At 43.2% G+C, this 24,268-nt stretch overlaps 1 protein-coding gene across 1 annotated transcript in view; it reads right to left on the reverse strand.

The window, feature by feature from the left end:
• UNC13C (unc-13 homolog C) overlaps nt 1-24,268 on the reverse strand; it is a 520,481-nt gene that overhangs the window by 136,152 nt on the left and 360,061 nt on the right. The window contains exon 20 of the mRNA XM_075857981.1: nt 5,632-5,717. Within this exon, the coding sequence (XP_075714096.1) occupies nt 5,632-5,717 (86 nt within the window). The remainder of the gene's footprint in view (nt 1-5,631; nt 5,718-24,268) is intronic.

Genomic DNA, 24,268 nt, shown 5'->3' on the forward strand with positions numbered 1-24,268 from the left:
ACTTGAACAATATGATTTGAAAGCCAATGTGAATGCAGAAAACTGATGCTAAAATGATGTGTCACTGATGATCTTAATGTACTCTGAGTGGAATCACCTTTCTTGTAGCAGAGAGCATTTTCTACTTTCATACTGATTCCTAAGGGGCTTATGGCAAATCCTAGACAAGGGAGAGCAAGTAATGCTCATGGTTTTCACATGGATCATAGTCACTTTGGAACTGCCATTCTGCAATCTGATGAAAGTCTAAAATGACCTTAGAACCTTGAAAACCAACAATTCAAGAACTCCTCTCGGCTTCAACTCTCCTATTAGTAAACAAGACTGAAGCATCATGGATAGCAGTAGTGGGTGCACATGAGAGTTCAGTATACCCGATACAAGTACTACCCAGCTTTTCCTTCATGCCAGTTCTGAATGCCACATCCACCATAGGCCACTGTTTATAAGGTCACAGGGAGATGGCTGATCTGAACCCCTATATTCTGACAGGAGCCTATGAGCTGCAAACTCCACCAATGACATCGCCGGACATGCCTCAACTTTGGTCTGATTCTAACAAAAATGGGGCAGTGGGCACTTATTTAGAGAGAAAATCTATAACTGACATTTCTCCAAAACTCTTTTTTTATAGCCTGCAATAGCCATATTACATTTCACACCTATTAGACGGATCCTTAGTATCCAACAAAATAATACAAATAATAGTAACGACTTATAACAATGACTCACAGGAATAAGAAATCAAAAGCAAATAGTTATCCTATTGAATATCCTATGTACATCAGAGCAACATGTGAGCCCAATATTAGACATTGTGACTTCTGAGCAGATGAACACTAAGGAAATTGTTTGAAAAATGTTCACAAATAATCCCTCAATGTTTATGTCCATGATGAAAATAAATCCGGTGTTTTCTTCAGAGAAACTAATGATGCTAAGCTAGAACCAAATTCCCGGATTACAGTTATGGGCCCAAGCTTATATTCCTTCTTCTTTCTAAGTGGTTTCTTATAATAAAGGCCTTACATTTCAGCTCAAGAATGTATTTTAGAGTCCACACTTGATTATTTTAGATACAATAGATATGTGCTATGTCTCATGTACCTTTACATTCTGACTAACATGGCAACAAGAATACAATAACTTATGTATAGGAAAGGGAATGCTGGAAACAAGCTGAATTTCCCATTGTTATATCTTCTTAGATGCCCTATTCAAAATAAATAGGGCTGTGTTGCAGTGCCTGCACAGGTCTTGGTGGGGAGGGGTGTTGGGCAGCGTAAAAATCCAAAGGGATCTAGCTGCCTTACTACTGTGGCCCCTTCATTGTAGCGATTGGTGGGGATCAAGGCAGTAAAATAACCAGTGATCAGCAAGATATGGTATATTAAAGCAAAAACATCAGTAGCACAAAAAACACATGACTAGATGTTCTCTTTTTCCAATAAAATAACAATTCTTCTCTACTTCATCATGCACATTATTGCGAAGTACCCCCCAATCTCATCAGACTTCACCCCAGTTATTTTTTACCACATGACAGAAAGCCAGTTATATGTCATGGCCCAAGTGTAATACATCCAAGAGTATTATATACGATGTAAGAGAGGGGTATCAGTATTTTTTTTTTAAGATACAAATCTAGAGGTTCCCCATCAAGGTGGGTTTTTGGTAAACATGATGTTTAAAGTGGTATTCAATGACTAAATGCCATGATTCGTAGTTATAATATTAGTCACGGTACAGGAAGTATGCATAAACCAGCCATGCATGATGTTGCCATATTGCACTTAATATCAGTAACTGGGTGAATGAAAAAAGGGTTGGTAAATAAAGAGAATGATCAACTCTCGTTTAGGGCCTGTTCACATCACCGTTCATTTCCGTTCCGGGGTTCCGTCGGAGGGTTCCGTAAGGTGAACCCCGCAACGGAAAGTGAAACTGACAGCACAGCTTCCGTTTCAGTCACCATTGATCTCAATGGTGACGGAAACATCGCTAATGCTTTCCGTCCATCACCATTCCAGCTGGTTTCTGGTTTTCCGACGGAATCAATAGCGGAGTCGACTTTCCGTTGCGGGGTTCACCCAACGGAACCCTCCGACGGAACCCCGGAACGGAAATGAACGGTGATGTGACTGAATTTGTATAGTCCATCTTAAATATTTTTTATATAAGGGATGTAATATTATAATATTTATCATTTTGTTCCTTCACCACTTCAAACAGGCAGGTTGAAAAAAAGGGTTTTATGTTTAGAATTGTTTAATGGAAACCACCAGGTAAGTCTACATGTGAGGGGATTGAGCCAAAATACTACCTGGACTACAGAATGCATTACATAAGGGCCAGATGTGACAGCTGTTAAAAACATAGTATGAGAAATGATCTTGCTAAGGATTGCAGGTGATTTCGAGTGACAGCCGACAGCTTCATGCAGCCGCCACAACGCTTACTCTCACAAGAGGCATATTTCCGATGACAGCGCAAAACATGATACATTTGTTAATGATAATTACCAAATGTAATTCAGATAAATGTGAATTTGACGTTATTGACCGTTTCCGCTAGTGAACTACCTGACATTCAAATGATCAGGAATGTAGCTAAGATAAAGATACATTCTTGTCACATTTAATGTATTTCTCAAAGCCCAAGGCTTTCCGGGATGCAACTCCCGCTAGTATCCTATATTTAGCAGATTAGATTGATTTTTGTTATTCTCTCAGAATTCAGAGGAGATGTATTTTCTTATGCTACCTCCCTTGAGGTGTTGTTTGATCTTGTGTGAAAACAACAACTTGTCATCATTAGCATCACAGAAAAAAAAATTATATCAGAGCTACTGTATATGTATTACCGAAAACACACCTTGCTGCATGAACCAACACACCTAATAAGTGATCTAATGTCACTGCACATCAAAATTGTCTTTACAGACAAAAAGGACAGCAAAGAGTTAACGTTCGCTCGATTTATAAATATAGTCGAACGTCTGCTTACCCACATTGGAGGCTTCTCCGAAATGACCTTGTACCTGCAAAGAACCTATCCAATCACATGACTGCATCACGAATACTACCAGAACAATGACAAGTATGAAGGATACACCGTAATTGGTATACCCAATGGATCTCACTTGCCAAGCAGACAATCAATCTTGCTTGTTAACTGCAAGCAATTAGAATGTCTGTACCTCAGACTGGCTGCTTACATGGGAGACAAGTCATGTCTTCTGTGGCTTAGATTGTATTTCCTATCTTTTCTAGAACACATCTGACGTTATTAGTGTGCTCTGGGTTCAGTATATGGATCCATAAAATAAAAAGAGGACACTATTACTTTTAATATGTTTCTGTGTTTGCCAGAATATTCTTGTTTACAGGCAGAGACATGATCTTGCCCTTATACAAAACCATTAATGTGGCCTCATTTGAAATAGGTACTGTAGTTCATTGCTGGGCAAAATCTCAGAAAATAATTATCTGGAAATGGAAAGAGTGCAAAAAAAGGGCAACATAATTAATAAGAGCGTGGAGAACCTCAATTATAAGGGAGGATGAGCAGATTTGACTCTATTCCTCCATAAGGTGTCGTTATTAACGGGAGTGGGGGATGACCAACGTATAAAAATATATAGTTAGTATATTTGAGAAATACTGTGAAATGCTGTTTACTTATAAAGTATTCTTTCCTGTAGAGCTGGCCATAGACCTGAGGGAAAGGTTGTTCAAACCCACCGATATCGATGGCATCTGCAGATGATCTTATGTGTATGTGGGCCTCTCGATTGTCTCTTCGGCAGCAGATGTCCAAGGAAAAAGGGGTCAGCATGTTAGATGTCAGCTTGCCTGATCCTTTTTACCTGGAGCATGTAAGTATCTGTCTGAGGTCGGCTTTAGAGTTGTGAATCTGTGGAATAGTTTATCACAGGAACAGTTTTTTAACTAAAATGATCTATATAACATATCTGCTGCCCCTTACCGGGAGCTCTTCCAGGCACTGACATACAGTATATGTCCGCAGAGCAATCATTTATAGAACCTATCTGCAGGTATTACAAAAGCATAATGATTTACAAAGAGAAGAGAAAACTTTTTCTGTATCTGTGAAATCCTTTTATGTTAGACATTTGTCCATATATTTCTATGCAATCCATGATAATACAATAGTAATAAAGGCAAGCTGCATACTACTTCAGAAACCTTCCATATTGTGAATAAGTGTACCCTCATAGATGACTGAAAAGATCTACTCTGGACTTTCTGCTATAAATGTGTTCTCATCTCCCTGCACCTGTTGTATCAAAAGCTAGCACTATAAAAGATCAAGGCTGTCAACAACTTGAAACCCTATACTGTTGGTTAGGCAATTTGTACATTCTCCCCCTATAAGGAAGGGCCAGTTCACACAGAGTTTTTTGACACGGAAACTGCGTCGGAAAACGCGCCTCGTGTTAAAAAGAAGCGTCATGCCCTATCTTCGGGCGTTTACGCCTCTTTCTCTGCCTCCCATTGATGTCAATGGCAGGTCAGAGTATTTCGCAACGTTTTTGCCCGTAGCATTCAATGGGCGCGAGCGAAAAACGCAGCGAAAAATGTGGCAAATGGATTGCAGGCAGAGGAAAATCTATAAAGTACAGTGAAGTTTACCGCTCAGACGGCACTGGTAACAGTCCAATATCATTCAGTATGTACTCTCTCCCAGAAAAAAGCAGTGGACAGTCCGCAATCCAATGAGGGTGTGGATGGTAATTCTTATCCTTGTAGTTCCACCAAGCTCCTTACCGTCTCTCTCCACATTCAAACAACTCCTGGTAGGAAAAGGATCTTATGTCTCTAATAGATGGAAAAATTCTAATTCTAAACAGAATTTCGAGGCAGAATTTTCCTCCTGCAAAAAACTCTGTGTGAACTCCGCCTAAGAAGTCTAGATCTGGAAAATATACTTGTCTTATGGATATAATAATACCAATGACACATTTAGAATAAGATTGTGTTGCATTAAACCATTCCAAAGGCTAAAAACGATTTTAGAACTTGCCAAAGTAGACACCTTGCAGCTGCCATATATACGGCCTTATTTCCAGAGACAGAATAAATCCAATGAAAATGGAATTAACTGTCAACTATTTATTTGAACTCACATTTCCTTCTTAATTTACAAAGAAAAAAGTCAACAGTATATATAAGTCCTTGAGTTGTCCTCTCCCTCTCCTCCTCTGTCAAGTTCCTAACGTTTCTTTTTAGCTAATTCTAATTACATATTTTTAGTGGAAACCTGTCTGAACATAAGTCAGCTTTCCCAGACTCCTGAATGTGAAATCTGTAATTATATAACTCCCCACTTCCAAATTGCTAAAGAACTAGGCAGTTTTGACTTCCATGAAGCTAGGAAAGTTATAAAAGCAGCAATACACCTTACACTAATATGTAGATTGTGGATGGGAAATGTGCCAGTTCCTCTTGAAATTGAACTATAAACTTAAGACTTCTGGCTAGTGCGATGCAGGAAAAAAGAAAAAGCCTACTGCAATGATATATGTACCAACAAATCACCACTAAGCGTAGGTACACAAAATATAAGGCCGGTTTGCACACTAATTGCGTATTGTTATACAACTTTTACCTTCCAAAGCATATTTCATATCCTGGGCAAATAAGTTCCACGTCACCTCGGAACTGAGCTTCCCCATGTTGAGCTCCTGAGGAAATCTGGAATGGAAATAATCTCATTAGCGTTTTCATGTGACATTTCACACAGATAACATAGAATTATTACTTGGAATTATTGGCAGGGGTTAAGCACTGCAATATTCACTAATGGAACAGTAGTATTTTGAGATAATGAACAGAAGTAACCAATATCGCATTCTCTAGCTAGACACACTCTCAGCTGATATATAGCTGATCCATATCTAGATACAGACGTGTCCACCAGTGGCGGATCTTCCCAGGGAGCCCATGGCCGCCCGACAGTTCCGCTGGGCAGCACAGCCCCCCTCATGCCCGGTGGCATAGCTAGCACCGTAGGGGGCCTCGGTGCTAGCGACAGCCACTTTCACTTGTATCTGCATCCTCAGGATGCAGATACAAATGAATACTATAGGCTGAAGGTGCTGGGAAGACTCCCTGCGCAGGCCGCCGTGATGACGTCACTGCATCACGCTGGTCTGCGCAAGCGTCCCGCATGGAAGATGTGCAGTGCTCTTCTCTGTCTCGGAAACAGGGCAAGGTAAGTACAATATATTTTCTTTTCGGGGGCAATGTATCAATATATAGGGGGGTGCACAATCTACAGGGGGTATGTGTGGCGCTATCTACAGGGGGCTGTGTCTGATGCTATCTACAGGGTCTATGTGTGTGGCGCTATCTACAGGGGGGCTGTGTGGCGCTATCTACCGAGGTGTGTGTGTGATTCTATCTATAGGGGCTGTATATGGCACCATGTACAGGTGGCACTGTGTATGTGGTGCTTTACTTGATAGTGTTTGACCCAATTTTATTCAAGGGCGCACTGTATGGTACTATTATATTTAGCACAGTGTGTTGCACGATGATCATTTTATCTTTGTTTATAGGTGTGGAAATGTTGGAAAGTGAGGAGCTGAAGACATCTGAGTGGCAAATTTTGCAGAAATGGGTCTTGGCCGGAAGAAGTAGTCAAGAAGTCTGGAATGGATGGAGAAGAAAAGAGGAAAACAACTACGAGAACCTGAGACGTCGTCACCTGTGAGTCACTGGATTTATAGAGAATCTGTCACCTCTCCTGACATGTTTATTATAGGAAATCCTTGTATTTCACAAAAAGTCTTTGTGCAGTCCAGGACTGATAGACTAATGGGTGTTACCATTCTCCTTGTCAGGAGGATGTGTCCCTGCACAGTGTGATATTGTCAGTATGTAGGGACACAGCCCTTTGACAAGGGGAATCGTAACACCCATTCGTTAATGCTTGCACAAAAAGGTAGTGTTAATGACAGTCACAGCGCGGCAGGGCGGCGGTGAAGAAAGGGGACCCAAGTTTGGGTAACAGCCCAGAGTCAAGTTTGGGTAACAGCCCAGGGTCTACTTAATCCGCTACTGGTCTCCACCCTTACTTTTGCTTAAATTTGGTTAAGGACTCCAAACCAATTCAATACAATATCGCGACATGCTAGCAATACCCTTGGCTGTAGCTCACATCAAAACCACATCACAACCCCTGGGTGGCCACACATAGACACAAATAGAATAGACATCTCGTGACAGAGTACTGCAAAATCCTGTTTTTTTCAATGCTGGTCATCTCTTCATTCATCTGAGGATATGTTAAGGTAAGAGGAAAGATAAGAAAGGACACATCTGTAGGTTCATCACTAGGATGGAAATTTAAAGGGAATGTGTCATCAGAAAATGACCTATTGTTTAAATCAAATTTTTATGTTAAACATTTTTTAAGAATTTTTGTTGTTTTTTTTTAATTTTCCACGTCCATTATGTATATTACAAAAATCCTGACAACTTGCAGTTTTCTCTCTGACCATGGAGCTTTAGGTGAGTAGAATGACAATTCCTTTTCTGTAGATACATTTCCTGTTTTTTCACAGCAGTCATCTCATTATTAGGATTACAATGAAAGGTAACACCTCTATATAGTTAACACAGGATCCACCCTTGACAATAGGTGATGGTCACAATTCCCCTTCTCCCCCTCCCGGCACAATGACCTCTATACAGGTCGCACAAAATGCCTAGAAAAATCTACTATAGAAGTCAATTAGTAATCACCAGCCTACAGGTTCCTATGGTCCATGTGGCTGCTGCAAAGAATATTTTTGTAGAGAGGAGCAGCTGTTCAGGCAAGAAAATAAAATTAAAATAATCTATAATCAGAAAATAAAAAAAAGATTAAAAAAATGAATATGGTTTACTATCTGGATTTAATGAGTAATAAAAAAAACTATTGGTGATACATTCCACTAGAATTCCAATGCGGCACATAAAGATATAACAATTACAATGGGGCCCCATAGCTAAATTTAATTGTGGCCCCACTCCATCTAGACCAAATTCTACAGCAAGTGGGTTCAGGACATGTGAGGGGCTGGTCACATCAGTGTTGCCCTTCCGTTGAGGAGTTCCGTCTGAGGCAAACGGAAACTTTAGGTTCCGTTCGCATCACCATTGATCTCAACGGTAACGGAAACGTTGCTAAAGGTTTCTGTTTGTCACCGTTGTGACAGGGTGCCGTTGTTTTGACAGAATCAATAGCGCAGTCGATTGCGCTATTGATTCCGTCACAAACAACGGAACCCTGTGACAAATGGAAACCTTTAGCAACGTTTCCGTCACCATTGAGATCAATGGTGATGCAAACGGAACCTAAGGTTTCCTTTTGCCTTTCCGTTGAGGGGTTAACCCGACGGAAACCTCTGACGGAACCCCTCAACGGAAGGGCAACACTAATGTGAACACAGACTCTAATCTTGGTGACTACTCTGTCACCTATGTTTTTACCCTTCTTTCTTTGGTCTCTATATAATCGTCATTAAATTTTTTTTCATGGTCTCTTTCACTTTCATTTGTTATCCACATTGATCACTAACTGCTCACCATTTGTGGTACTCCTTTAACAGTGGACATAGGCTCATTTAGCTGCTGGGTCCCATAGAACTTGTTATGCTTGTTACTCTGGTAGAAACGCCTATGGTGGTACATAGTAAACATTTCCAGCATATAAAATGTACACAGGGATTTAACACACTGAGGCCCAGGTTTCTTTCTAGAGGTGGTGGGTTACACACATCATTATAGATTAATTTCCATGCTTGCCTCCAACATATATATTTTGGAGCTATATGTTAATATATGTTGATCGTTTAATTGCGTTAATCCCTATAGCTCCTGCTAAATCCACATTCAATACTCAATGTAGATGCACAGTTAAATTTATCATTTAACCATTTCTTTGTAGAACTTCATGGTATTTTACCTACAGTCGTATGAAAAACCACAGATAATCAGATTTTGATACAGCATCAAAGAACCTTGTGCTGAATCTAGGGAGTTGTACCAAGAAAATGTAATAGTTCTGTGGAAGCAGGTGTGTCCTGGCAGCCGCTCATATGGACGAGCCTGCAGCCTCTATTACAGCTAACCATTCTCAGCAGCAACATTTTAGTACAATGTATATTACTATAGATATCTATTGGCAGGTCCAACCAATTTCTGTTGGAAATTTTCTTACAATCTAATGTCTTTTGGCAATGGATATTAGATTATCAGCAGATAAAATACTGTGATTTTGTTTCCTTAGAGACCACCTGTAATTTTTGCAGACTTCTTCAAATCAGAGCATTTACTAGATTCCTTAAGATTAGGATCACAAATGCAGTTTTTGGCTGTTTGTTTTTAGCTAAAGCCAGAAGTGGATCCAAAAGCAAGTAAAGGTATAAAAAAGACTGATACATCTCATTTCATTGGTGTCCACTCCTGTGTTTGGCTCAAAAAACTGAACCAAAAACTGCATCAAATCTCTGTGTGTGATTCGGGCCTAATAGAAGTAAGGCAGCCAGTGCTACCTTATCAAGAAAGGTGTCTTGGATGCAGCAACATGATATCTCTGGGCCAATTATCTAATGTGCTACTTAACATGTAGTGCAGCCCTTTATATGGTAGCTCAGGGGTGCCTTTCAGCAGCTGCATTGGCACGAGTTGGCATATTTTTATTAGGGAATTAAATAGATGCCCTAGTGTAAAGATATCTGTCACCATTGCAGAACTTCTCTAAGGGTATGTTCACACGCTTAACAAAAAACGGCTGAAAATATGGAGCTGTTTTCAAGAGGAAACAGCTCCTGATTTTGAACCGTTTTTTTTAAGCAACTAGCGTTTTTTGCGGCATTTTTTATGGCCGTTTTTGAAGCTATTTTTCTATTGAGTCAATGACAAACGGCTCAAAAAACAGCTCAAGAAGTGACAAGAACTTATTTTTACAGGGCATCTTTTTACGCGCAACGTTATTTGAAAATGAGGCTTAAAATAATGCCCTGTCGGAAGAGAACGCCATATTTCCCATTGAAATCAATGATGTTTGTAGGCGTTGTGCTTCCGATTTTTCAACCGTTTTTTGGGACGTTTATAGCATGTGTGAACATACCCTCATAAGTCATGATGCTGAAAATACTTAAAGACAGTGGTAAAGTTAAATAGTCAATTGCTGTTGGCTAGAACTGTAATTCAGTTTTCACCCAACAAATCATAATTTCTTTTTTACCACCTCTGCTGAGTATATGTTTTTCCCCATCTGTTTATTCCATCGCATTGATAAGATCGTCAATGTCATTCAAGCGCCCTGCTGTTTCCACAGTCTGTCAGTTTTCAACGTTTCAAACCCAGAAATGTGTACAGATCAATGATAATTCTGGCATATCATCATTTTTAGTATTGCACTCATACTTCCATCCACAAAAGTGATAATGTCATCATTTATATAGTTTTCAAATAGCATAGCAGATAACAGAGGAGCGGAATCTCAATTGCGGAGTAGCCATAACTACATAAACGTGGGAAAGTAGAGCATTGTATTTCTGGTTAATTAATGTATTGAGCGCCTTCGGGCTTTACAGAAGACGTACTCACAGCTGGAAATATTTGCCATCAATACAAGATTCTTTTCTCAGCATGGTCAAACTAACATTGAAAAACAAGACCTCGGAAACCGTAATAAATATGTCTACATGTTTTCATTATCCTATTGGATAAATTAACCCCTTCCCCCTGCTTGCATTCTGGGCCCTAATGTCCAAGCCATTTTTTACATTTTTACATTGTCACATTCGAAGAGCTATAACTTTTTTATTTTTGCGTCGGCATAGCTGTATAAGGTCTTTTTTTTTTGCGGGACGACTTGCAGTTTTTATTGGTACCATTTGAGAGTAGATGCGACTTTTTGATCACTTTTTATCACATTTTTTTTAAGTCAGGATTAACAGAAAACAGCAATTTTTCCATTGTTTTTTATTTTATTTTTTACGGCGTTCACAGTGCGGGTTAAATAATGTAACAGCTTTATAGTCGGGGTCGTTACGGATGCGGCGATACCAAATATGTGTAACTTTTTTGCTTTATTGTAGTTTTTTTTAATAGTAAAGCATTTTGTAAGGGGAAAAAGTGGGTTTTTAATTATTTTTTTTTAACTTTTTTTTTAATTAACTTTATTAAACTTTTTTTACTTTTATACTAGTCCCACTAGGGGACTTCACTATCCTCCGATCGCTATTATAATACACTGCAATACTTTTGTATTGCAGTGTATTACTGCCTGTCCGTTTAAAACGGACAGGCATCTGCTAGGTCATGCCTGCGGCATGATCTAGCAGGCATTCATGACAGGCAGACCTGGGGGCCTTTATTAGACCCCCGGCTGCCATAGAAGACACAGACTCTCGGCGATTTTATTGCCGGGTGTCGGTGGGATGAGAGGGAGCTCCCTCCCTCTCTCCAAAACCACTCAGATGCGGTGAACGCTATTGTGCACCGCATCTGAAGGGTTAAACGGGTGAGATCGATACTAATATCGATCTCACCCGGCAGAGCAGGGACGCCCCCAGCCCTCAGCTGCCTCTGGCAGCTGAGAGCAGGGAGATTTGACGGCTCCCTGCTCTGTTTACTTTATTCTACAGCAGCGCCGTGGAATGGCGGCGCTCTAGAATAAAGCCCATTAATGACCGCCGTGAAAAGGCTAATCGGCGTTCATTAAGGGGTTAAAAGAGAATGGTGAGGCTAGATATTTGGTGAATATTTCAAGATGTCAATTTCTTCAATATTTCTATATCTGTCTACTAAGTAGCTCTTCAAAACTGATAAAATTGAAAAAATAATTAAATGTTTTTCTCTTCATTACAAATGTTTCATATTTAGAAAGAAAAAAACAGGTAAATAACTCTAGCCCTAGCAGTGTTTTTGTATTTTTTTCAATTGTATCTACACTTCCTAAATAAGGGTAATTTACAAAATATAAAAGGACCTGCATATACACTTTATGTGACCGATTGTACCAACTGGAGCACTTTACGGAGTACTGTTTATTCAATGTGAAATATACCTGCCTTGTACCTTCTAGCTAAGCATAAAAAAGGTCATTTTTATAAACCTATAATAATTATTATATAATAAGTTATCAAGCTATGATAAAAATTACTGCTCAGATTACAATTGATGAAATTTTTTAGCGATTGTTTATATAGTACCGGCATGTTCCAATAGAATATACAGGACATGCCTTAAATGTCTGATACTTGTGGTTCCCACCTCTGAGACCCGCACCGATCTCTAAAAAGGGCCCATTGATCCCCAACCTACCTTCTGCTGCTGTCCTCAAGCCACTGAGTTATAAGGTGGCCGGGTTTTCTGGAAACAGGCGAGCACATTTTGATATGCTGTTTCCAGGACTCCTATATAAGTGAAAGGGAGCTCCAAAAACAGTGTAGTAGCTTTCAAGTTCTGGAAACAGTGTAGCTCGCTGTGATAGGCTGTTTCCGGAACTCCCTTTTACTTCTATGTTCATATCCATGTCTTGTGGATATGCCATAAATGTCTGTGATGGCGAAACCCCTTTAACTTGTGTCATAATGAGAAAACCAAAGGCAGTGGTGTCTGCTTTATGGTGAACAACAAGTAGTGCCATGGAGATTGTAGGAAAAGTTTGTATGGGAAATGTGGAATACTAACTATAACATTCCATCCTGTTTACCTGTCGTGTGTATTCTTAATCTTAATTAATTTAACCACTGTATATATCCATCCACAGGCTGCAGTTGACATTGCTCTTGAGCAGAAGTATCCTGATGCTCGGAAAATAATCCTAGAATAATTTTTTCAATGTCATTTAAAATCTGTGCTACCAAATTTATGAATATGTAACTAAACCTACAAGATGTTATATTTTGTTAGGATGCTTTTGGATCAAATTAATTATTTTTACCTAGAATTTGAAAGATCTGATTATCGGGAAACGATAGGTGTAAGGGAAATGGAGGGAAAGGTAATATGTAAAAATACTGAGGAGGGGGTTGTGAGAATATTTAGAAGGGCCAAGACACAGAAACCTGCTGGGCCTGATCAAATCCATCCCAAGGTTCGACACCTGTGTGCATTTTTAAGGATATGTTCACACAGGGCGGATTCGCTGTGTAAAGGTACATCCTGACGTAGATCCTTTGTACATTTGTATAATTGTGGTGCAGTTTTTCGGCCGGAATGTCTGATTCAAAAAACCTATTTAAGTGTATACTCACCTGTAGCTATGGCGACGTGTCCCTCTGATGTCCCGCAGCCTGGACTCCAGGAATGACGCGTGTGATTGGCTGCAGCAGTCACATTGGATGAAACGTCATCCCTGGAGGCCGGGCTGGATGCAGGAGCATAGAGATCTAGGTAAATCCAGTCATTTTCTGAGTTGCGATTTCTGCGGCAGAATCACAGTTTTTCCGTCAAAAAATCATAACATCTGCTATTTGTTGCAGGTTTTACCTCCCTATTGAATTCAATGGGGAAAACCCACAACACAAAACCAGCAAATCCGCAACACAAATTGCCATGCTGAGGTTTAAACCAAAAACGCACCGCAGATCAATTTATTAATGTTTTTTCAGCTGGTTTTTCATTCTACATGTGGATGGGATTTTGCTGCTACTGTATTATGTTCCGTATTTTCCGCTATAAAATCCGTTGAAGAAAATCCATAGTAATTACGCTACGTGTGGACTTACCCTAATTGGTTCCTGTCCCCAATTGCCTCAAGAAACAGAGATCATTCCAGTACCTACAAAGGGAAAAGTAGGATCTTTTTTATGATTACGGTGCCAGTGCTCTCACATTGCTAAGTGCTTTGAAAAGCTGTTTGTGAGAAGGATAAACAATAATAATGATGGCCAGTTGGATCAATTCCCGTTTGCAAATAAAAAAAATAATTTGACTGAGGATGTGATTGCCTTGGTGACACATATGGCGTCAGAAAATCTGTACAGAGGGAATCTACAGGGTGGGCCATTTATATGGATACACCTAAATAAAATGGGAATGGTTGGTGATATTAACTTCCTGTTTGTGGCACATTAGTATATGGGAGGGGGGAAACTTTTCAAGCTGGGTGTTGACCATGGCGGCCATTTTGAAGTCGGACATTTTGTATCCAACTTCAGTTTTTTCAATGGGAAGAGGGTCATGTGACACATCAAACTTATCGAGAATTTCACAAGAAAAACAATGGTGTGCTTGGTTTTAACGTTACTTTATTCTTTCATGAGTTATTTACAAGTTTCTGACCACTTATAAAATGTGTTCAAAGTGCTGCCCATTGTGTTGGATTGTCAATGCAACCCTCTTCTCCCACTCTTCACACACTGATAGCAACACCGCAGAAGAAATGCCTCCTGATCTGACTCCCTTAGACTTTTATCTTTGGGGTCATCTGAAGGCAATTGTCTATGCTCTGAAGATACGAGATGTGCAGCAACTGAAACTACGCACACTGGAAGCCTGTGCTAGCATTTCTTCTGCGGTGTTGCTATCAGTGTGTGAAGAGTGGGAGAAGAGGGTTGTATTGACAATCCAAGACAATGGGCAGCACTTTGAACACATTTTATAAGTGGTCAGAAACTTGTAAATAACTCATGAAAGAATAAAGTAACGTTAAAACCAAGCACACTATTGTTTTTCTTGTGAAATTCTCGATAAGTTTGATGTGTCACATGACCCTCTTCCCATTGAAAAAACTAAAGTTGGTTTCAAAATAGCCGACTTCAAAATGGCCGCCATGGTCAACACCCAACTTGAAAAGTTTCCCCCCTCCCATATACTAATGTGCCACAAACAGGAAGTTAATATCACCAACCATTCCCATTTTATTTAGGTGTATCCATATAAATGGCCCACCCTGTATATGTGAGGATGCTGTGTCTGGACTTTAGCATTTAATACTGTTGTACGATCTGATCTAGTGGGGAAGCTATCAGGTCTGAGACTCTCCAGCAGGCTGTGTGACTGGGTTTTAGATTTTTTAACAGAACAATGTGGTTAGGGCAGGAACGTTGACCTCCTCGGTTTGCTTGGCTAATATGCGGGTCCCTCAGTGCTGCAGCCTAAGCCCGCTGTTATTCCTTCTATGTAAAGCGGATGGAGCAGCAGGTAATACAATCTTAAAATAGGCAGATGATATGGTAAATCTAATAGCAAGAAATGATGAATCGTCATATGGAACGGAGATCAGTCTGTTCAAAAAGTGGTGCAAAAAGAGCAGCCTGATTTTGAATGTAATGAACACAAATTTTCTTTTTATGGATTGATATTATCGGGCAGAATAGAGCGAATGAGCCCATTACATGGTGTTTGAGCTCCTAGGCCTCTGAATTCCCCATGATTTGTCCTGTAACCTAATAGAGTAAAAAAAAAAAGGGGACCAACGGCGCTGCTATACTGAACAATGTGAAGACTTAGACAGGCATGAAGAGAAAGTATTTAATTGTAACAATCAGAGGCTACGCGTTTCAACGCCGGACCGGCGTCTTCATCAGGCATCTAGATTGGCCTGATGAAGACGCCGGTCCGGCGTTGAAACGCGTAGCCTCTGATTGTTAGGCTGGGTTCACACGACCTATTTTCATGCGTAAACGAGGCGTATTATGCCTCGTTTTACGCCTGAAAATAGGGCTACAATACGTCGGCAAACATCTGCCCATTCATTTGAATGGGTTTGCCGACGTACTGTGCAGACGACCTGTCATTTACGCGTCGTCGTTTGACAGTTGTCAAACGACGACGCGTAAAAATACAGCCTCGTCAAAAGAAGTGCAGGGCACTTCTTTCAGACATAATTTGAGCCGTTCTTCATTGAACTCAATGAAGCACAGCTCAAAATTTACGGCTGTCAGAGAAGCCTCGCAAAATGCGGGGAGGAGCATTTACTTCTGAAACGAGGCAGCTGTTTTCTCCTGAAAACAGTCTGTCTTTTCAGACGTAAAAGCCTGCTACCGTGTGCACATACCCTCACAATTAAATACTTTCTCTTCATGCCTGTCTAAGTCTTCACATTGTTCAGTATAGCAGCGCCGTTGGTCCCCTTTTTTTTTTACTCTATTAGGTAATATTTTGACAACAAACTCCGTTTGTTTGTGCATGGACTTGGCAGCAGCTTCATTACTTTTGTGACACCTACCAGTGTGTACAATTTAGGGTGAGCATTCTTTTACCATCAAGTTTGCTCCCGTGGTTTACCTCGCTTTATTTGCACTATGTGGCGCCGTGTCTCTTTTAATCTATTATTATTTGTCCTGGACAGAGACAGTTATGGGTGCGGTTAGAAAGGTGCAACGACGTGTGTTTTATAAGAACTCTAAAACTGAACGATTTTGGGGTGAAGGTTTTGATTACCTTCTACAAAGCTGCAATAGACAATGTCACATATGGAATTACTGTTTGGTTCTATAATAATGACAGAATACAAGAACAAAAGAGGACCCCGGCAGTTAGTAGGAATTATTGAACATATATTTACAAAAGGCTGTTACCAGCAGAGCAATTCCTCTAACACCAACTACCAATGATGAGTGTGCGAACAAAATAAACTAAATAAATTTGAATTTTATTATGCTTCTTGGAGCAAAAAGGACTAACTACATATAGTTTGTTTTAAAATGAGAAATATCACCTCCATTTATGATTGAATAGGCTGTGCACCATATATATGTATATCAGTTGCAGTGCTGCTCCTGGCTGCAGCTCAGCGAGTCAGACACTCTGCGTTATTAGTAAGCTATGGAGGTAAGTATTTAGATTAAAAAGTGTGTATTAAATTTAAGCCCCTGAACCCCTGAGGACGCTGTATAGCACAGCGAAACATGTCGGGGGGGGGGGGGGGGGGCTCTAATACACACTTTTTAATCTAAATACTTACCTCCATAGTTTACTAATAACGCAGAGTGTCTGACTCGCTGAGCTGCAGCCAGGAGCAGCACTGCAACTGATATACATATATATGGTGCACAGCCTATTCAATCATAAATGGAGGTGATATTTCTCATTTTAAAACAAACTATATTAGTTAGTCCTTTTTGCTCCAAGAAGCATAATAAAATTCAAATTTATTTAGTTTATTTTGTTCACACACTCATCATTGGTAGTTGGTGTTAGAGGAATTGCTCTGCTGGTAACAGCCTTTTGTAAATAATAATGACAGAGAAACGAAAACTGGGAAGACTAGTTAGGAATGCGGAAAGAGAGCGGCTGTTTGTAACTAACCTGATCTGGGTAAAGTGTATGAGCAGAGGTGCTCGTGGGAATACTGTGTCATAATAACCACCAAGTCAATGTATGTTTCTCAAGCATTCCACGGTGTAATTGGGCATCAAGCCATTTCTTATAATTGTTTCCCAAATCAAGTCCTCAGAGAACCCCAACAGGTCACGTGTTTGACACAATATTAGTAATTACCATGTAATTTCTCTGTGGAGAATCTTTTAGACATGACATGTTGAAGTTCATTGAGGACTGGATTTGAGAAATACTAGTTCATAGCATCAATAGGAAATGATAAAATAGGACATGCAAAATCCATCCTACAGAAAAATCAGGAATGAGACTGTATTGATTTTGGGTATAATAAATGTAAAAACTGGAAACCATCTTGTTCTCTTTGCTATGATTGTTGACACTTCTGCTATGTATTTTTTTTTATTCAACTAGATGTTAATTTTGTTATATGAAATACATTGTAGTCTTATCACATTTCCTATTACTAATTTGACCATAATTTAAACCTCTTTGGTGGCCACTATTTTGATATTCATGCCTCGTCCTGTGATGGTTGTGTAGCGTCCATGGCCATGGGGCCGTTGGGTTTTCTCACCTCCCAATAACCGCAGCCATGGATCCGTGAGCGCTGGTCCTCATCTCCTTCCTAGGAGATGCCAGCGCTCACTTTCGCTCCGGTCTGCTGTGTCCCGTAGGGTGCACGCGCACTATCGTGCCCGGCCTTAAAGGGCCAGTGCACGCACAAAGGAAATCGTCATCATCATCAACTGCCGCGATTTCCTGGTCTATAAGAAGGCCCCAGGCCTTCTGACCCTTGCCTGAGCGTTGTTAGTTTTCCCAGTCTGTCTTGAAAAATGGTCCCTTAGTGTTTCCCGTTCCAGTTGTTACCCATGCCTTGTTACCTGTTCCTATATCCCGTGCTGTGCCTATAGTGTCAAGTCATGCCACGTCCTGTGTCATCTACCATGTCCGGAGGAATCTGCCACGTCCTGTGTCAACTGCCACGTCCGGAGGAATCCGCCACGTCTGGCGCAACCTGCGGCACCTGTCATCCGCCACGTTTGGCGTTATCTGCTGCACCCATCTCCATCAGTGCCAGAGCTGCGGCCACTGTCTGAACTATCCAGGTACCCTTGTGCGGGACATTGTATTGCTGGGGTTTCCTGTTTGGCCAGCTGCCTCTCCGCTACGGCGGTACGGCCTAGTGGGTCCACTATCCCGCTTCGTGACAGTACGCTCAGGCCATGGACCCCGCTGGTCAACCTGAGACCTTGACAACACAAGCCATGCTGGCAGAGATGGAGGATCTCCAGTCACGACAAAACCAACTCCTCCTGTCGGTGAACGCTATAGCCCATCGGCTGCTTGTTTCTACCACAGTCATCACCGCATTCATTCCTGCTGTTCCTCCTGCTACTCTTCCTGTCTGTATCGGTACCAATTCCCTGTGCTTCTTGCTGCTGCCTCCACGTTATGACGGAGACCCGAGGACCCGCAGGGGATTTTTGAATCAGTGCCTAATCCACTTCAGACTACATGCCAGGTCCTTCTCTTCGGATGACGTCTGGATCGCCTTCATCATCTCTCTCCTTACTGGCAAAGCTCTGGCATGGGCTAATCCTCTGTGGGAACATCAGGGACCAGAGACCCGTGACTTGCAGTGCTTCTTGCAGACCTTACGCTCGATCTTTGAGGAACCTGGGTGTAATGGCAGGAAGGAGGTGAAGGGAAAGTGAGCCCTAATCTACCCACCGCCCTGTCCCTGCCTACTTGCAACGACCCGCCCTAGGCGACGAGGTACAACTGGGCGGCGGTCCCTACGCTGGCTAAGTGCACAGGAAGACAAACAGGGAACACGCAAGGGAAGGGGCAGTAGCCACGGAACGCCACGAGGAAACGGGGCGGCGAACGAACAGTCAGGACCAGGACGAAGTGAGTACACCCGAGCGGGCACGGAGACAGAAGCAAGCCAGGGGCAAAGCAAGCAGGTCAAGCAGAACTGCAGCAAGGCAGAAGCACGGCAGAAGCAGGCTGGAGCAAGCAGCAGTGGGGCCAGGAATCCAAAAGAATTACAAGCACTGAGGGAGAGCACAGGGCAGGTAATAAAGGGCAGGGGGCGGAGCTAACTCCGACAGACCAGGCCGCGATAGGCTCTCCCACTCCTGAGCCTGCCACCCTGGTTGGTGGGAGATGGTGTCAGTCGAACAGGTCTGGCCTCAGGTGTGGATTGATTAATCCCAGGAGTATAGCTAGATGAAGTACCTGGCAGATCCCTAACAGTACTCCCCCTTTTATGAGGGGCCACCGGACCCTTACTAAGGGGACCCGGTTTAGTGGGGAAGAGGAGGTGGAACCTCCTGATCAATACCCCAGCGTGAACATCACGGGCAGGTACCCAAGTCCTCTCCTCCGGCCCGTATCCTCTCCAATGGACCAGGTACTGGAGGGAGCCCTGGACCATCCTACTGTCCATAATCTTGGCCACCTCGAATTCCACCCCCTCAGGGGTGAGAACGGGAACAGGAGGTATCCTCGAGGGGGACCAGGACGGGGAGCAGCGTTTAAGGAGGGAGGCATGGAAGACGTCATGTATGCGAAAGGATGGGGGGAGCTCCAGACGGAAGGATACAGGGTTGAGGACTTCAATGATCTTATAAGGTCCAATAAATCGGGGAGCAAACTTCCTGGACGGGACCTTAAGGCGCAAGTTCCTGGACGACAACCAGACCAAATCCCGACGACAAACCGGGGGTTAGCAGAACGTCTACTATCCGCCTGAATCTTTTGTGCGCTCTGGGACGCCTCTAGGTTCTTCTGAACCTGGGCCCAGACCGTGCACAGTTCCCGATGAACATCCTCTACCTCAGGATTATTGGAACAACCAGGGGAGACGGAGGAGAACCTGGGGTTAAACCCGAAATTACAGAAAAACGGGGAGACCCCTGACGAGTTACTGACCCGGTTATTCAGGGAAAATTCAGCAAGGGGAAGGAATGAGACCCAATCGAATTGACAGTCAGAGACGAAACACCTTAAATATTGTTCCAGGGATTGGTTGGTCCTTTCCGTTTGGCCATTAGTTTCGGGATGGAAGGCGGAGGAGAAGGACAGATCAATCTCCAACTTTTTACAAAAAGCTCTCCAAAATAAGGAAACAAATTGTACCCCTCTGTCAGAAACGATATTGACTGGGGCCCCATGGAGACGCAGGATGTGTTTCACAAACAAAGAAGCTAACGTCTTGGCGTTAGGTAGCTTCTTAAGGGGCACAAAGTGGCACATCTTGCTGAAGCGGTCTACTACCACCCACACCACAGACGTAAGCCCTAACATCTTTAGGCAACCCAGGCCACCAATAGTTTCTGGTAATGAGGTGTTTGGTGCCCAAGATGCCAGGATGACCAGATAGAGCGGAGTCATGGTTTTCCCTGAGTACCCTCAGCCGGTATTGCAGGGGAACAGTTTGTCCCCAGGGACGTTCCCGGGAGCTGCACCCTGATCAGCCGCGATATCAGAAGCTAAATCAGAATCCGTGGCAGAGACGATTATACCAGGGGGTAAAATACAAGCAGGATCCTTCTCGGAAGGAGGATTGGCCATGAAACTACGTGACAGAGCGTCAGCCTTAATATTCTTGGACCCAGCCCTATAGGTAACCAAGAAATTAAATCTGGTAAAGAATAGTGCCCACCGAGCTTGTCTAGGATTAAGCCTCCGGGCCGATTCTAGGAAAACCAGATTCTTGTGATCCGTAAGGACCGTTACCTGGTGTCTGGCCCCCTCCAGGAAGTGCCGCCACTCCTCAAAAGCCCATTTAATGGCTAGAAGTTCGCGGTTGCCAATATCATAGTAGGCTCTCCCACTCCTGAGCCTGCCACCCTGGTTGGTGGGAGATGGTGTCAGTCGAACAGGTCTGGCCTCAGGTGTGGATTGATTAATCCCAGGAGTATAGCTAGATGAAGTACCTGGCAGATCCCTAACACTGGGAGAGTTTCTTCGGCTGCTGCATCCTTGCTGACCCTACACCAGGGAGACCTCTCCGTGGGAGAGTATGCCATTCAGTTCCATATCCTGGCTGCTGAATTGACCTGGAACAACGAGGCTTTGGTGGCCACATTCTGGCAGGGACTGTCTTCAGGGATTAAGGACGAGCTGATCTGCAATCTACCCTGGACGATCTTATCCTACTCACCTCCCGGGTTGACATGAGGATCCGAGAGCGTTCCCAAGAGGTTCTCCGGGAGAGCGAACTTCCTAGGCTGGATTCTACTTTCCAGCAATCCTCCTCAGTCATCCCACCAGAGGATCCTATGCAGAGTAACTATGCCAAACTGTCTACCCAGGAGAAACAATGCAGACGCACTTCTGGACTTTGTTTGTATTGCGGCCTCGAAGGCCATATTGTGCGTCTGTGTCCCCAGAGGCCAGAGAGACCCCATTGCCTAGGATTGATTGGAGGGACAACCCTAGATGGAACGGTACCTAATAAAGCATTCTGTTCCAAGCTGACTATTCCTATGACCCTAGTATCCGGCGAGAGGACGCATCAAGTTTCTGCCTATCTTGATTCTGCTGCAAACTTCATCTAGAGAGAGCTAGTGGATCATCTTCAGTTGCCCACAGTTCCCCTAGAGACGTCTTTGGCTGTTGCCTCAGTTAATGGACTGCCTCTGCCTGATCCCATCATTGCTAAAACCAAGCCGTTGAAGCTCCAGGTTGGAGCCCTTCATTCTGAACTGATTTCTTTCCTTGTTTTCCCCAAGGCCATCAATCCTGTTCTGCTGGCCCTGCCTTGGCTTCGACTACATGCCCCAGTCCTGGACTGGAATTCTGGAGAGGTTCTCCAATGGGGCTCCAAGTGCCATGGTCGTTGTCTGTTGCAGATCCATCATGTCAAGCCTCCTCTGCCTCAGTCATTGGCGGGACTGCCTCCCCAGTTTGCTCAGTATGCAGATGTTTTCAGCAAAAGGGAGGCTGAGATGCTACCTCCACATTGGACTTATGACTGCCCCATTGAACTGGTTCCTAATGCCTCTCTCCCCCGTGGTCGGGTATATCCTCTCTCCTTGCCAGAGTCTCTATCCATGTCGGCCTATATCAAGGAGAGTCTGGAGAGGGGTTTCATATGAAAGTCTTCCTCCCCGGCCGGGGCTGGATTCTTCTTAGTTAAAAAGAAGGACGGATCCCTTCGACCCTGCATTGACTACCGTGGTCTCAAACAGATCACGGTCAGGAACAAATACCCGTTGCCACTTATATCTGAGCTGTTTGATCACATACGAGGAGCCAAAAAATTTTCTAAGCTGGACCTATGGGGTGCTTATAATCTACTCCAGATTCGCCGGGATGATGAATGGAAGACGGCACTTAACACCCGGGATGGGCACTATGAATACCTAGTGATGCCCTTCGGACTGTGTAACGCTCCCGCAGTTTTTCAGGAGTTCGTTAATGATATCTTCCAAGATCTCCTCTATGTCTGTGTTGTTGTTTATCTCGATGATATTTTGATTTTCTCCCCAGATCAGACGACTCATCGAAGGCATGTCTGTCAGGTTCTACTACGATTAAGGGAGAATCATTTATACGCCAAGCTAGAGAAGTGTGTCTTTGAGAAGAGTTCTCTGCCCTTCCTGGGCTACATCATCTTGGACCAAGGTCTCAAGATGGATCCTGAGAAAGTGAAAGCTGTCCTGGAGTGGCCATGTCCTCAAGGCTTAAGGGCCATACAGCGGTTCCTGGGATTCGCCAATTTCTACCGGCAGTTTATTCCTAACTTGTCATCTCTGACGGCTCCCATCTCTACCCTTACCAAGAAGGGTGTGAACGCCAAGATGTGGACTTCAGAGGCAGAAGTATGCATTTATTTGCCTCAAGAAAGCCTTCACTTCAGCCTCGATCCTCCATCATCCAGATGTATCTCGGCAGTTCTCACTGGAAGTGGATGCTTCCTCTGTTGGTGCAGGTGCACTTCTGTTCCAGAGGAGTTCCAAAGGAAAGGCAGTAGTATGTGGCTACTACTCAAGACATTTTTCTGCTGAGCGCAATTACTCTATTGGAGATCGGGAGCTGCTGGCCATCAAATTGGCTCTGGAGGAGTGGCAACATCCTCTAGAGGGTGCTGCTCACCCCATCCTGATTATCACCGACCACAAGAACCTTACCTACCTTCAGTCTGCACAATGACTGAATCTCCGTCAAGCCAGGTGGTCGCTGTTCTTCACCCATTTCCAGTTTGTGCTCCACTACCGTCCCGCAGACAAGAATGTGAGGGCCGATGTCCTGTCCAGATCGTTTGAGACGGAAGACACAGTGGACTCCCTTCAGACTATCATAGACCCGTCCTGCATTGTCACTGCTAATCCTCTGAAGGTTAGAGACATCCCTCCAGGGAGGACTTTTGTTCGGTTGGCAGACAGGAGAAGAATACTCCGCTGGGGACACAGTTCTAAACTGGCTGGGCACCCTGGTGTCCGTAAAACCCGAGACCTGTTTGCTCGTCACTTCTGGTATCCCACGCTACTTAAAGATTTTCTGGACTTTGTCTCTTCTTGCACGGTGTGTGCCTCTAACAAAGTGACTCACTCCAAGCCTGCCGGCCTGCTTCAACCTCTGCTTGTACCCAATGCCCCCTGGCAGCACATTGCGATGGACTTTGTTACAGACCTTCCCCCCTCAGCAGGATGCAACACCGTCTGGGTGGTGGTGGACCGGTTCTCTAAGATGGCACATTTTATCCCGCTGACCGGCCTACCTTCTGCTCCTGGACTAGCGAGTCTCTTCATTCTACACATTTTTCGCTTGCATGGCTTGCCTCTATACATTGTGTCCAACCGGGGGGTTCAGTTTACTTCAAAGTTATGGAGAGCCCTCTGTAAACTCAGGGATGTGAGATTGGACTTTTCCTCAGCTTATAACCCCTAGTCCAATTGGCAAGTAGAGAGGATCAACCAGATCTTGGAGAATTATCTCCG

This window comes from Rhinoderma darwinii, chromosome 3, assembly GCF_050947455.1.
Source record: "Rhinoderma darwinii isolate aRhiDar2 chromosome 3, aRhiDar2.hap1, whole genome shotgun sequence".
In the NCBI taxonomy this organism is placed as follows: domain Eukaryota; kingdom Metazoa; phylum Chordata; class Amphibia; order Anura; family Rhinodermatidae; genus Rhinoderma; species Rhinoderma darwinii.